The sequence below is a fragment of the Uloborus diversus genome, chromosome 4 (assembly GCF_026930045.1).
Source record: "Uloborus diversus isolate 005 chromosome 4, Udiv.v.3.1, whole genome shotgun sequence".
Classification (NCBI taxonomy): Eukaryota; Metazoa; Arthropoda; class Arachnida; order Araneae; family Uloboridae; genus Uloborus; species Uloborus diversus.
Window position 1 is genome coordinate 154566938 of NC_072734.1, and position 15087 is coordinate 154582024.

Genomic DNA, 15087 nt, shown 5'->3' on the forward strand with positions numbered 1-15087 from the left:
GGTGTAACATTTATCTATATGCATATACTCGTGTGAATACTTACATACTCGTATTCTCTTATATGCACGCATAAATATGTATATACAAAGCAAATTTCTCCGCACACGAGTATATTCGGGGTAACAAGTATCTATACACATATTCTCTCGTGTGTTCACGTACATACTCGTTTATGCACGCATTTATTTATGTATAAACGCACAAATATGCATATACACATAGAAATACAAATGTACCATTGTACACGAGTATACTCGGGCTAAAAAAAACCTAGACATCTATTCTTGCTTGTACACGAACTTACTCGAATATACCCGTATTTTCTCGTATATGCATGCATAAATATGTATATATACGTTTAAATACAAATTTACCTCTGTTCACGAGTATACTCGGATTAACACGTATCCATACGTATATTCCTTTGTGTACACGTATATACTCGTGTAAACATGTATTTACTCGTGTATGCACAAATAAATTTGTACATACACTTAGAAATTAAACATATCTCTGTGCACGAATATACTCGGGATAACACGTATTTATACGTATAAACTCGTGTTTACAAATATGTATCGTATATACACATATTTACTTGTGTTCACACGTACTTGTAGGTATATACACGTAGAAGTACAAAATTCCTGTATACACGAATATCGTCGAGTCAACACGTATATACACGTATATGCACAAAAATACTCGTATATACACGCACTTACTCGTATATACACGTATAACTCGTGTATGTACGCATAAATATGTATTTTAACGAAAAAGTACAAATTTACCTCTGTGCACGAGTATGCTCGGGTTAAACACGTATCTATACGCATATTCTCGTGCGTACATGAACTTACTCGTATATACTTGTCTTTTCTCGTATATGCACGCATAAAAGTGCATGTACTAGATTAAATACGAATTCACCTCTGTGCACGAGTATACTCCGGTTAACGCGTATCTATATGCATATTCTCGTGTGTACTCGAACATACTTGTATATACACGTACTTTCTCGTATATGCACGCTTAAATATGTATATAAACGTAGAAATACAAATGTACCTTTTTACACGAGTATACTCGGGGTAACGCATATCTATACGCATATTCTCATGTGTACACGTATATACACGTATCTTCGCTTGTGTGCACGCATAAATATGTATATACACAATTAAAAGAAAATTTACCTCTGTACACGAGTATACTCGGGGTAACACGTATCTCTACGCATAATCGTGTGTACACGTACATACTCGTATATACACGTATTTACTCGTTTATAAACGCATAAATATGCACATACACGTAGAAATACAAATGTGAAATGTTACACGAGTATACTCGGGTTAAACACGTATCTATAAGCCTATTATCATGTGTGCACGTTCTTACTCGTATATACACGTATTTTCTCGTATATGCCTGCATAAATATGTATATACACGTTTAAATAGAAATTTACCTCTGTACACGAGTATACTCGGGTTAACACGTATCTATATGCATATTCTCGTGTGTACTCGAACATACTTGTATATACACGTACTTTCTCGTATATGCACGCTTAAATATGTGTATAAACGTAGAAATACAAATGTACCTCTTTACACGAGTATACTCGGGGTAACACATATCTATACGCATATTCTCATGTGTACACGTATATACACGTATCTTCGCTTGTGTGCACGCATAAATATGTATATACACAATTAAAAGCAAATTTACCTCTGTACACGAGTATACTCGGGGTAACACGTATCTATACGCATAATGGTGTGTACACGTACATACTCGTATATACACGTATTTACTCGTTTATAAACGCATAAATATGCACATACACGTAGAAATACAAATGTGTCATGTTACACGAGTATACTCGGGTTAAACACGTATCTATAAGCCTATTATCATGTGTGCACGTACTTACTCGTATATACACGTATTTTCTCGTATATGCCTGCATAAATATGTATATACACGTTTAAATAGAAATTTACCTCTGTACACGAGTATACTCGGGTTAACACGTATCTATATGCATATTCTCGTGTGTACTCGAACATACTTGTATATACACGTACTTTCTCGTATATGCACGCTTAAATATGTATATAAACGTAGAAATACAAATGTACCTGTTTACACGAGTATACTCGGGGTAACACATATCTATACGCATATTATCATGTGTACACGTATATACACGTATCTTCGCTTGTGTGCACGCATAAATATGTATATACACAATTAAAAGCAAATTTACCTCTGTACACGATTATACTCAGGGTAACACGTATCTATACGCATAATCGTGTGTACACGTACATACTCGTATATACACGTATTTACTCGTTTATAAACGCATAAATATGCACATACACGTAGAAATACAAATGTGTCATGTTACACGAGTATACTCGGGTTAAACACGTATCTATAAGCCTATTATCATGTGTGCACGTACTTACTCGTATATACACGTATTTTCTCGTATATGCCTGCATAAATATGTATATACACGTTTAAATAGAAATTTACCTCTGTACACGAGTATACTCGGGTTAACACGTATCTATATGCATATTCTCGTGTGTACTCGAACATACTTGTATATACACGTACTTTCTCGTATATGCACGCTTAAATATGTATATAAACGTAGAAATACAAATGTACCTGTTTACACGAGTATACTCGGGGTAACACATATCTATACGCATATTCTCATGTGTACACGTATATACACGTATCTTCGCTTGTGTGCACGCATAAATATGTATATACACAATTAAAAACAAATTTACCTCTGTACACGAGTATACTCGGGGTAACACGTATCTATACGCATAATCGTGTGTACACGTGCATACTCGTATATACACGTATTTACTCGTTTATAAACGCATAAATATGCACATACACGTAGAAATACAAATGTGCCATGTTACACGAGTATACTCGGGGTAACACATATCTATACGCATATTCTCATGTGTACACGTATATACACGTATCTTCGCTTGTGTGCATGCATAAATATGTATATACACAATTAAAAGCAAATTTACCTCTGTACACGAGTATACTCGGGGTAACACGTATCTCTACGCATAATCGTGTGTACACGTGCATACTCGTATATACACGTATTTACTCGTTTATAAACGCATAAATATGCACATACACGTAGAAATACAAATGTTCCATGTTACACGAGTATATTTGGGTTAAACACGTATCTATAAGCCTATTGTCGTGTGTGCACGTACTTACTCGTATATACACGTATTTTCTCGTATATGCCTGCATAAATATATATATACACGTTTAAATAGAAATGTACCTCTTTACACGAGTAAATTCGGGGTAACACATATCTATGAGCATATTCTCGTGTGTGCACGAACATACTTGAATTACACGTACTTTCTCGTATACTCACGCTGGAATATGACGTAGAAATACAAATGTACCATTTTACACGAGTATACTCGGGGTAACACGCATCTAGACGCATATTCTTATGTGTACACGTACATACTCTTATATACACGTACATACTCGTATATACACGTATTTACTGGTGTATGCACACATAAATATGTATATTTACTTAAAATTTCAAATATACCTCCGTACACGAACATACGCGGGATAACACGTTTATATACGTATATACCCGCACGTAGTCGTATGTACACGCATTAACTCGTGTATGCTTGCATAAATATATATATACACGTAGAAATACAAATGTGCCTCTGTTCATGTGATATATATATTTTACGAATGTAATCTGAATTAAAAAAGTAATCAAATCAATTTGATTACTTTTAATCTGATTACTTTTAGTCTGACTAAATTCAATCTGATTAATTTAATCTGAACTAAATCAATCAGAACTAAATTAGTTTTTTTAGTCAACTAACGAGTTAGTTTAAACTAACGTTAATCTTCGTCTGCAATTGAATTAAATTTTTAAAATATTAGTCTGAACTAAATGGGAGTCAGATTACTTTAGTCAACTAATCAATCAATTACAAATTTAGTTGATTTTTTTAGTTGATGCCCAACACTGGGTGAAAATATTTAAAGTGTTTCCTTACTTACACTAAGGCACTATTATCATTAAATTGGAGTAAAAGGAAGTCAAGTGATACACACATCAGCTCGTTTTTTCATCTTAAAAATTTCCTCTCCGTTTTTCATCCTGAAAGAAATTAAAGGGTTTTCGAGACATTTTTTCTTTCCTTAAATATTTAGATACAAAGCTCTCTATCTGTATTTGATTTGCGAAAATTTAACCGAAAGGATTGAAAGCGCTAGCAATGTTAGGATAAAAAATGAATCGTTTATTGGAAAACATCTATAGCGTCATCACAACTTGCCCTTCTGTCGTTTTCGCGATATCACTTAAGGTTTTACACCAGATTTTCTCTTACTGCATAATTATTCAAGGTAGCAAAATGCTTGTGAAAGAAATATCATTAAAAATAGCAAAAAAGAGGAAGAATAAAGATTCTGTGAATCTATTCTTAATTAAGTTGTTTTTAAAAACTGTGATAGTGTCATTTTTCGGAAGTACGAAGTTCTTCTTGCTGCAGTTTTCGTGTCTAAATTCAGGGATTTTTTAGAAGAAGGAATCAAATTGCAGAAAAGTACTTCAATAATATTTTTACTGGCAATTATTACTCAAATATTGCTGTAAATTATAACTGCAAGGAAATAAATCTACAACTTAAACTTTAAGAAATTTTGATTTGAAAACTTTTAGTTTTACTTCACTTTGTAAAGAATTACTTATTTTTTATTCTTTTTTCTGCATCAAAAAAGTTCTTTTTAGCAAATCATTCTTTTTTATGGAAAATATGTTGATGGATAATATCACATTTGTTGTTTCTAAAAGTCAAAGGAATGAGATATTCTATCGTAAGGAAATGAATAGAAAATTATCATATATGCATTTTTAATCGATTTAAGTAAAGCTACAAACATACTCCTCAATAACAGGAGATTACTAGATCTTTACAAAAAACAGCAGTAACCACGTTAAATTTTATGCACTAAAGTTATTAAAGTTAGTAACTAACTTTTATTTCAAAGTGAATGTTCCGATGCAAAAGTACTTAGGAAAACTTTGCAATTTCAAATCAACTTGCATGAACTGTTAATTTCTAAAAAATATGGAATTGCTGCTTATTAAAAGTTAATATAATTCAAAACAAAAATGACAGGTCTAAAAAGTGCCTTATTTTTTAGTTTTTGTCCCTAAAGTATTTTCATTCTTAAAGATTTAGTGATGGCAGCCATAAGCTTAAAAATGGTAGAAAAAACTTGGACTCGAGTTCTTATCATTTTATAACTTACGTTCCTATTTTGGTCAGTCAAATTTTCAACAGTTGCTTTGTTGGTTCGCTAAGTTGTGTGTCTGCTACATAACTAGGAAAACGAATTAGAATGTATATCAGCTGATGAGCTTTCATTATTTGGCCAACATTTTTCTTATATAATCCAGTAACCACATCTTTTATAATTAAACCTGCATATTACATTGTGTAAAGAAATGTTTTTTTTTCTTTTTATGTTTTAACGATATAAATGACCAGAGTCCGACAAAAAAAATGCAAAATTTTGTTGGCCTAGAGGCATTTTTATTAGCCAGGCCTAGTTTTGTTTTACAGATCATAGAAAAGTCACAGAAATTTCGCCTAAAATCCAGTCACCAAGCTATTTTTCTAGTCTTCAAAGGATTTGTCAGATCCTGTGTTTAGCTATTTTTTAAACCCTCTGTCAAGGGCATTTTTCATTTCAAAAACATCGTTCAAGCAATTTTCCTTGTTTTCCTTCTGAATTCGCATTTAAAGATTAATTAAATTTTTGTATCTATACGGGGAAAAATTTCTTTCGAAGTTCTGACATTTAAAAAGCTTAGTTTAATGTTTAACAAAATAAGAAAGAAAATAACGCAGGTCTTTTATTTTTAAACGTTTCTCAGCAATTCCACTTAGAAGTCTCTATATAAACTAAAAGTTTGCCTGGAGCATCATTTTACGTTAAAGCACTCCATTAGTTTGCTGCATCAACTAACTTAATGCAAATAAGGTAATTCTTAAGATGTACAAATAAAAAAGTTTGCCTGCTCGCTAAAGAGCAGGCAAAGGGATGTTAATAGATTAAGTAATTTCTCTATGTTAACAAATGTGCTATTTGCTAAAGGTCAGTGTTTGATATTCAGTTCATTACTTTGGCTAAAGGCTGTTTTTGGATACATGAATGTGTGTGGTTTTCTAATAGAAACATTTTTTTTTGTTAACATGTTTTTGATCATTGTAGCTGAAAGAAATATGTTTTTATTTATTTATTTATTGTAACAACATACTGTATTTTACTGAAATGAAATATACGCACGCATAAAATCTTACCTTAAAACATTTTAAAATTCATTGCGCGGATAAATTTGTGTATAACTCTACCAAATTCAGGCTGATTTAGTCATTTACGCTCAACTCTTAATTCACGCGAATCTTTATTACCAGCTTACTATTAAAAGGGAAGTAGAAATGTCTCTTCACCTTTTCTTTATTTATCTTTTTTTTTTTTTTTTTGAAGCTTTGATGACTAAAAATAATGAAGAATTTTTCAAATTGGGACCTTAAGCCTTTTACCGTTACACTACCTTTTCATAAGAGTTTTTTCTTATCCTCTAAATCAAAAGCTAATCTAGTTTAAGGATTTTGTGTTTCGTGCTTTGAAAACTTCTTCTTCGACTAAATCCTTAAACACTGAGCTTTCTTTTCTCAAAGTAAAAGCTTCACTTCGTGAACCGTCTCCTAATATCATTAATTATATTTGTAAAAGGTTAACTAAGCCATTACATTCTTCTAATGTCAGGTATCTAAGTTTGCTTATAAGTTGTTTTATTTTTTCATCCATACGTCAGTTCAAAGTTGCTAAAGTTTAATGGCATTGATTCACTTCATCGGGTAAAAATATTAAGTTTTTTAATTTGAAGTATGAAATTGATTGCCACAATAGCTTATGCATTCATCGAGTTTCTTGCAAATATGTTATCGTTTCATTTTTTTCTTTTAAGTCAGATTAAACATGCCTAAATGATGTCTTAAAGACCATGCATACAAATTTTTAAAAAACGGCATGCAAATCATGTAAGGAACTCGCATGCTCTCCAATGTGAGTAGAATACTTCTGTTTTGATTTTCTACTGCAAGAATTGTTTGTAAAATGTACTTCAGTTTGTGCCTTGGTTTTTAGGACTCTTGAAAAATGTCGCTCTGTTTGATATCTCAGGTTGATCTGTTGTGAGTTTTGTGTTACTCAAACACTGTTGCGTTGATATAGTTACTTGCATCATATTCTTCCAAATTAGTGCTTTGTTACGGTAATTATTGAGCAATCCGAATTGCTTATTATCCTCACTTGACCGCTATTGACATTCCGGTTTTTTTTTTTTCAATGTTCCCACCCAATGATCATCTCTAGTAATATATAAGGCAGCATCTCATCCATATTTTTAATGTATTTCAATTGTTAAATATATTTATTTATTTCATTTTACACAAACCGCCGGATGGCAACAATTAATTGTTGAAAAGTAAAAGACGCACGAGATCGTGTTCTATAGATTTTTAATTAAATTGAGCGACGACTTCTTGAGGTGTAACAACGTTGTGTATGATGTTAATAAAGTTTAATTGATTTTTATAATATATTATCTTTGTTTTTTTGACTATTGTTTAACTGCTCGTGAATTTTTACGACTCTGAAGTAACATCAAAAAACCTGCGTTTCTTTATAGTTTTTCTTACCCAAACACACCGCAGAGATGCTTAAACAGGGTAAATTACACTAAAGTAGAGTACAACTTCGTTTATCCGCACTAATTAAGACCAAAGACAATCTGGCTAATCCGGGAAATTAGTAAATAAAAGCAATAAAGTCAAATTTATATACGAAATTAGGGAGTTGGTCTATACCTTCCTGACTTCCTCCTTACCTTAGAATGGTTTATACGTTATAGTTTTGTCATGATTCGACGAAAAATGACTGATGAAGAACGTGCAATCGCACTACTAACGTGCTAAGATGTTATCGCAATTCAGATTGCGAAACCATCTTTTGAATGCAACTTGCCAGCATTCAAGTGAAAAGGGCACGAAGGGCCCATCGCCAGATGCAGATGTTTTTTCATTATTAGTGTTTTTTTGACTATTGTTTAACTGCTCGTAAATTTTACGGCTCTGAAGTAACACCAAGAAACCTGCGTTTCTTTAACGTTCTTCTTGCTCCAGACTCACCGCAGAGGTGATGAAACAGGGTAAATTAAAATAGAGTACAACTTCGTTTATCCGGACTAATTAAGACCAAAGGTAATCTGGCTAATCCGGAAATCAGTAAATAAAATCCATAAAGCAGCAGACTTACCATTTATAATGACGAAAAACAATGTTTTGTAACAAAATTTCTATGAATCGTTCTGAGATCTTTAAAAAATTAAATAATTTTTCACATCATTTAACAGCAAAGCAGTGGCCCAGTGTATTGTGCCGTCTATACAAGAGCTGTGTATTTAATTTAAATAAAAAGGAAAGGTTCTGCTTACTTGTAATGATGCGTTTTGCTATCATTATTTTCATTTGATATTTGTGTGAGTATAATTTGTTCTAAGTCTACAAATTTGATCCAGTTGAACCAGGGCCGGCTGATCGAGGTTCTACTATATTGCACCAGTATAGGTCAAGTCAAATACTTACAACTACTTTTGAATTTAAAGTTTGAATTGCCATGGCCATTTCACAGTAGTTCGGAAAAATGCAACATGACACTTCTTTTGCCAATTATTTTATCCACAAAATATTTTAGTTTGAGTCAGTGTGTAGGTAGAACAAACTCAAAATAAAACAATGAGCTAATCAAGCAGTAAATTAAAAAGTTATGGCAGAAAAGTCATGTGACGGACTCTACATAGTTGTCCAAAATACCGTGAAATAAACCATTTTTCTTTTGATTTACGATAAAAAAACAGAATAGCACCCTTGATAATAAGCCGTGTGCACATCGAAACAACTTTTGTTCAGAAAATGTGTTTTAGATGTCTGAAGGTGCACTAAAATTTTTTCGGAATGTGCTCCGTTAAAAAGAATGCTCCGAATATGTTCTCAATGTGTCCCGCAGAAGATATTTGTTAAATTTAAATTTGAGAAACATATTTGAGAACAGACAGGTGGCACATTTTAGAACAGGTTAGGAACACATTTTCCCTTTAAGTGAAATTATGGTTTTCTTTGTACAATTGTAATTTCAATAGCATTCTTCAACTATCAGTCAATAGAATTTCTCAATATGCTACCAGTAGAAGATTTGGTGTAATAAAACGCTGCTGGTTTGAGTCGCGAATGCCACAAGAAAGAAGCCCTGAGCGAAGACCCTTCACTTCCCGGCAGTGCTTTATAGCTACCGCGAGAATGCTGTAAAATGTATTGAAAAAATTTGCAATTATAATCAAAATGTTCTTACTCAAATGCTGAAAAAATGTCCCCCAAATTGTGCTTAAAAGTGTTCCAAAAAAAGGCTCATGAACAAGTGCACGAAAAATGCTTCCTCAAAAGTCTTAAAAAGATGTTTTGAGCCAATTAAGTGTTATCACAAGGGTTTTGAAAGCTGTTCCAAAATGTGTACTTCAACGGGTTCTAAAAAGTGGACCAGTATCTGTGTACAGTAAGTATTCAAAACGTATTCAAAAAAAGTAACTTGCAGTGCACACGCTATATAATTAAATAGCCTTAAGAGCTACTGTCATGAACATCAGTTCCCTAAAGAAGAGACTTGTTTTTGATTGACTCGAAACAGCTGTTTACTTAAGGTTTAATGCTTTTATTTGTACTGTTAAACACGTTGACTTATTTTACTCATTTCTTAGAACACAGTTTTTCTACTGCTTCTTTTTCTTTTCACGTATATCTAAGCTATCGTCAAATGTTCACCCGTTTATGCCACCACTTCCGCCCCATTACTTATGTGATTTTACTACGAATGTAAGCTGTTCACCTTCATCGGGCCAATAGTAGTATAACTCAAATATTTGGGAGCTTTAAAAACGTGTTTTGTTTATTGAATTAAAATTCAAGAACAGTTCGGCTGTAAATAAATGCACCAATTGATGTAATTGCATTTGATTAATAATAAATCACCCACCAAACCACAAAAAGTATAAACTCTAAACGAAAGAAAAAGTAAACAACTCTTCCGGGAATTAGTGCGAATAAAAAATGCTTTTAGTACCTAAAAAGAAATGCTAACTTTTTATATCGGAATCAATAGTATGAAACCGATTTCGTAACAGTTAAATTATTTTCAAATTTAGTTACAATTTAAATATTATTCATTAAAAGTATAAAATTAAGACATAAAATAAAACGAACGATTTTCGCTTGCTAATATCTCAGAAATATATTAAAAGAGGAAGGTTTTTTTTTCTTAATCACTTAAAACGCAAAATACGACATTTTCCCAAAATTTACCAATATAGAAAGAACGTTGCCTAAAACAATTATTATGCATGCACTATTTTAATAATTTACTGAACATAATTCCATAAAAACTGAAAAAAAAATCAGACGACTTTCATTTTACAGCTAAAATATTGCAATTCAACAAGACAGAAGGATTTGGACCGATATAAAATAAAGTACATTTTTAAAAATATTACGAACAAAAAAAAAAAAAAAAAAAGAAAGAAAGAAGAAAAGTGACGGAAAGACAATGTCAACAAAACGAAACGTTAATTATAGTTGCAAATATACTTTATTTCATCTTTGAATTTTTATTTTATTCTCGAGCGTAATTTTTTTGAATCGTTTGGGAATCACCTCGTATTTCGGTTTTCAAAAACAATTGTTGTAGCTCTCCTAATGCTTGTAGAAACTTCTTACAAACTTCATCTTACAACGAAAATGTCAAGCCTTTGAATTACTTAAAATTAAAAATTCGCGTGAAATACCTCCTTCTTCTTAAATTTATGTGAAGAATGAGCTCAAAATTGAAATTAAAAAAAATAAAATCCAATTTTCGATAAAACGCTTCGAGGTACACACCTACACTCTACAAACTAGTGTTTAATATTTCATTAAAATCGGCGAACGGACTTGGCTCTATGCGCGTCACAGACATTTTGACAACCCGACGTGCATCCAAACTTTCTGCTTTACTATTAGTAGCCATAGGATGCTTTATATGAAGCAAAAAAAAAAAATGTGAATGCTTTGCTGCACTAAATTTTTATGTCTTATTCTACATTTGAAAAACGATCTCAAAATTACTCATTGTTTTAACTTTTAATGAGACTTATGAAGGAAAAAATGCTGAAAATTGAAAAATTTAGAAATCTCATGAATTTAAAATTTGGGTTAAATAGTTGACAACTTTAAGTAATATCTAGGTCACATCATTTTTTGCCAGAAAAATAAATTTAAATCCTATTTATGTGCTGCAAATATAAATACAAGTAGACGAGATGCCTTTTTGTACAATGTTTCATTTACTTATTCATTATTTATTTTTTTAGTTAACAAAATTACCTGAAAACTCTGTTAGTCAAAATAAACCATTGTGATAAGAAGTCTTATTAATGGAAAATACCAGACGCACTTCGCTCTTTAAATCATTAACTAAGCATTAAATTCATTTGGGGCTTCCATTTGGGAAGAGGAGCAGCATTTATTTAAGTCTGAAGCGGATGGCATGCTAATAGCTTTGCGTTTGATGAGAGTAAATAAAGGTCACTAATTCATTAATTATAAGGGCTGGGGATGTGTTTTCACTAACGTTTTAACTGTTTTTGCCATGAAGTAATTTCCTTTTAATTTTTTTCTCTCTGATAGTTTTTTTTTCCTTCACATCATTTCACATACATGTAATTTCGAAACATTGTGATTGATTTATTTATTTCACCAATTTGATTAGAATATATCTTGGGAAACTTGTGCCATTTGAGATTGGTGTCGACTTTTAGGATACAGCTCAGTTTAGAGTTTTTTTTTTTTTTTTTTGCATTTTATTATGCTTGAAAAATAAATTCTTAAACTTTTAACGTTCAATAGCTAAAAGATATATTACAGCGAAGTTATGCAGTTACGTTTATAAATCGAAAGTTTGTAATGAAGTCGAATGTTAAGTTATTTTGCATACGGTATCAAAACACTTGGTGAATACTTTACATGGGGATAATTGAGCTCATTTGGAGCACTAATCAACTATTTCGGATCGTTCTCTAGTTATTTGACTGAAAAATGCCTAAATTTTAGATAATCCAAATTTTTTGGAGTTAATAAAAACATTGCAGAGCAGAAGGAAAAAATCATGACTCTTTGTAACACATCATTTGTTAGAGCTGGGACATCTAAAAATAACTAACGAATTTTAACAAGATCATAATTATGTTTTATCGGAATGATTTGTGTAATTACGTTGTAAATAGATGGAAATGTATAACATATTTTGCAAAAAAAATAGATGAATAAATAAATAATAATTAAAATAAATAAAATAAAGTATAATATCAACTAATAGATAAATATATAGATCAACTAAACTTAATTTTAGATTCTCCCTCTTTCCAAAATTTAGTCCGCTGCAGAATTATTACCCACATCAAAATGTCTGATAAGGAAAAATTTGATGACGCAGATATAAAAATGATAGTTTCGTTTTCAGTAATGGCAACAAATGTCTTAACTTTTTCTGTTTTATTCTCCAGAAATGGGAAATTCATGGTAAATCTCTCATCTAAGCGAAGTCAGTAATGTTGAAGAAGCCATCATGTCTCTCCTACCATGAACTAGTTAAAATAAGAAGACATATAAATAAAGAGTAAATTTAAACGCTAGTTTAAAACCAACCAAGTTCAAAACCACATGCCAAACCAAATTTGAATATCAAATAATACTAAAACATCTTCTTCCATCTAAACAATAACTCGATGTAGACGCATCAACCTAAACAAAATGGCTGCTAAGAAAAAAATTGAAAACGGGAACATGAATATTACCATTTTGTCCAGAGAATGTCATTAAATGCCTGAATTTTTCTGTTTCATCTTCCAGATAACAGAAACTCATGGGAACTCTTTCCGCTAAACGAAGTCCCTGAAGTTAAAGGAGCCATCATGTTCCTCCTGCCATGAACTGCTTAAAATGTTGCTGCTGCTGTAGTTGCTGGAATCGATCGACCGAAAAGGCCAGAACACTTGATGATGCAAGCTCTCTCATACTAGATGGACACGCGACCCTTGGGAGAGATCAAGAGACGCATGGATTCTATGTGCCAAGAAGACATTCCTCATTTAATACAAGTAAGAGATGGTAAACTGCAAATAACATTAGAGCGGCAAAAAAAAAAAAAAAAAAACCTTCAAAATGCTTCCGACACCATTCGTGCTGATTTTTACTAAATAAAATTTTTGAACCAAAAATAGGCTTAATATGCTTTTTTCCATTATTCTCGCCCCCGAATGAATGCTGAGTTTTATATATTTTTTTTTCAACCCGACCACACGTGGATATATGTCATAAGAACGTATAGATACCAGAAATATTCATTTTGACGAAGCCCGAATTAGTTACAACGAGCTTTCTCGTGACGTCTGTATGTACGTATGTATGTACGTATGTGCGTATGTGCGCATGCATCTCGCATAACTCAAAAACGGTGTGTCCAAGAAAGTTGAAATTTAGTGGGGTCTAGTTGTGCACCTCTCCTTTTGGTTGCATTCGGATGTTCCTAAGGGGGTCTTTTACACCTTTTTCGGGAGAAATCATTGTAATATCAATGCAAACTTAAGTGGTGTTCTAATTTGGAAAACCCTTGGTGACATATCGCCAAGCTTTTGATCGCCAAGTTTTGTCGCCTTTAAAAAAAAAAATGATCTCATTTTGGCCACTATTGGCGATATTTAGAGAGTTAACCATTGAATCACATTAAAATGTCAAATATTGCGAAAATCAACCTGTATGAAACGATATTTTGCTTCAGTTCGCAAGAAACTTGGGGCAAAAATATTTTAAGTGTTTCTTTGCTTACTCCAATGCACTATTATTATTAAATTGGCGTAAAAGGAAGTCATGTGATGCACACATCAGCTCGTTTTGTAGAATGCCCCCTGAATCCAAATCTAACCACAGTTTTCCCCCCAACACGTCCTGCTTTTTTGAGACGGAGCCCTCCCCCCTTTTTTTTATTTTTTTTTGACAGTTTTGAAGCATTATTTTTATTTTGTGGAGAAGTGAGTATTATTTTAGTCATTAAAACTCTTCTTAAAAGCAAGAAATGAGTCAAGTTTAAAAGCATGAATATATCGAGCAATTTGGGAGACGCATGAGGTATTCCCCTCTAAACTACCTTTAAATCTCCCCTAAAATACCGATCTTTTTTAAACAGGTATGCTTTACACGGCCTTATTTTATTCGTTTTTCACTTATTCTTCGCCGTAAAACCATATTATCGACCTCACTCCTATGACCGCCATTTCTGGGAAAAAAAAATCACGTTGTTAAAAAATTAAAAACTATTGGAAGCATCGTGTGTTGCATAATTAAAGTCGCATTTTAGATCTTCAGTAAAGAAACCTTCCGTATTATACCACATGCACTCACAGACATAATTAAGATTAAAATGACCTTACGTATACATAAAATGCAGCATTAATGTATATTTTTATTCCTGGAGATGCATCCTCATTTTTTCCCGTATGTCAATACGTGATAAACAATAGCGGCAGTGGGACCCCATAAATAATGCATTAATAATATATGCATTATAATGCTACGTTATAAGCATACTTAAGTTCACTTTTAATCTTAATGATGGTTGTGAATGTAAGTTGAATGATATGAGAAGGTTCTTTATCGAAGATTTGTGATGTTGCTCTAACTGTGCAACATACGAAGCTTCCAATATATTTTTTAAAAACATTTTACACCGTAAAACTTTTTTCTTACATGGCGGTCATTGAAAATTGTATGTACTACGGGTACGCACTGCGGAGCGGCATATTC

General features: G+C 32.3%; 1 protein-coding gene across 1 annotated transcript in view; it reads left to right on the forward strand.

Annotated features, from left to right (window-relative positions):
- LOC129220096 (synaptotagmin-15-like) overlaps window positions 1–15087 on the forward strand; it is a 55475-nt gene that overhangs the window by 25414 nt on the left and 14974 nt on the right. The window contains exon 2 of the mRNA XM_054854437.1: window positions 13138–13385. Within this exon, the coding sequence (XP_054710412.1) occupies window positions 13214–13385 (172 nt within the window). The 5' untranslated portion in view covers window positions 13138–13213. The remainder of the gene's footprint in view (window positions 1–13137; window positions 13386–15087) is intronic.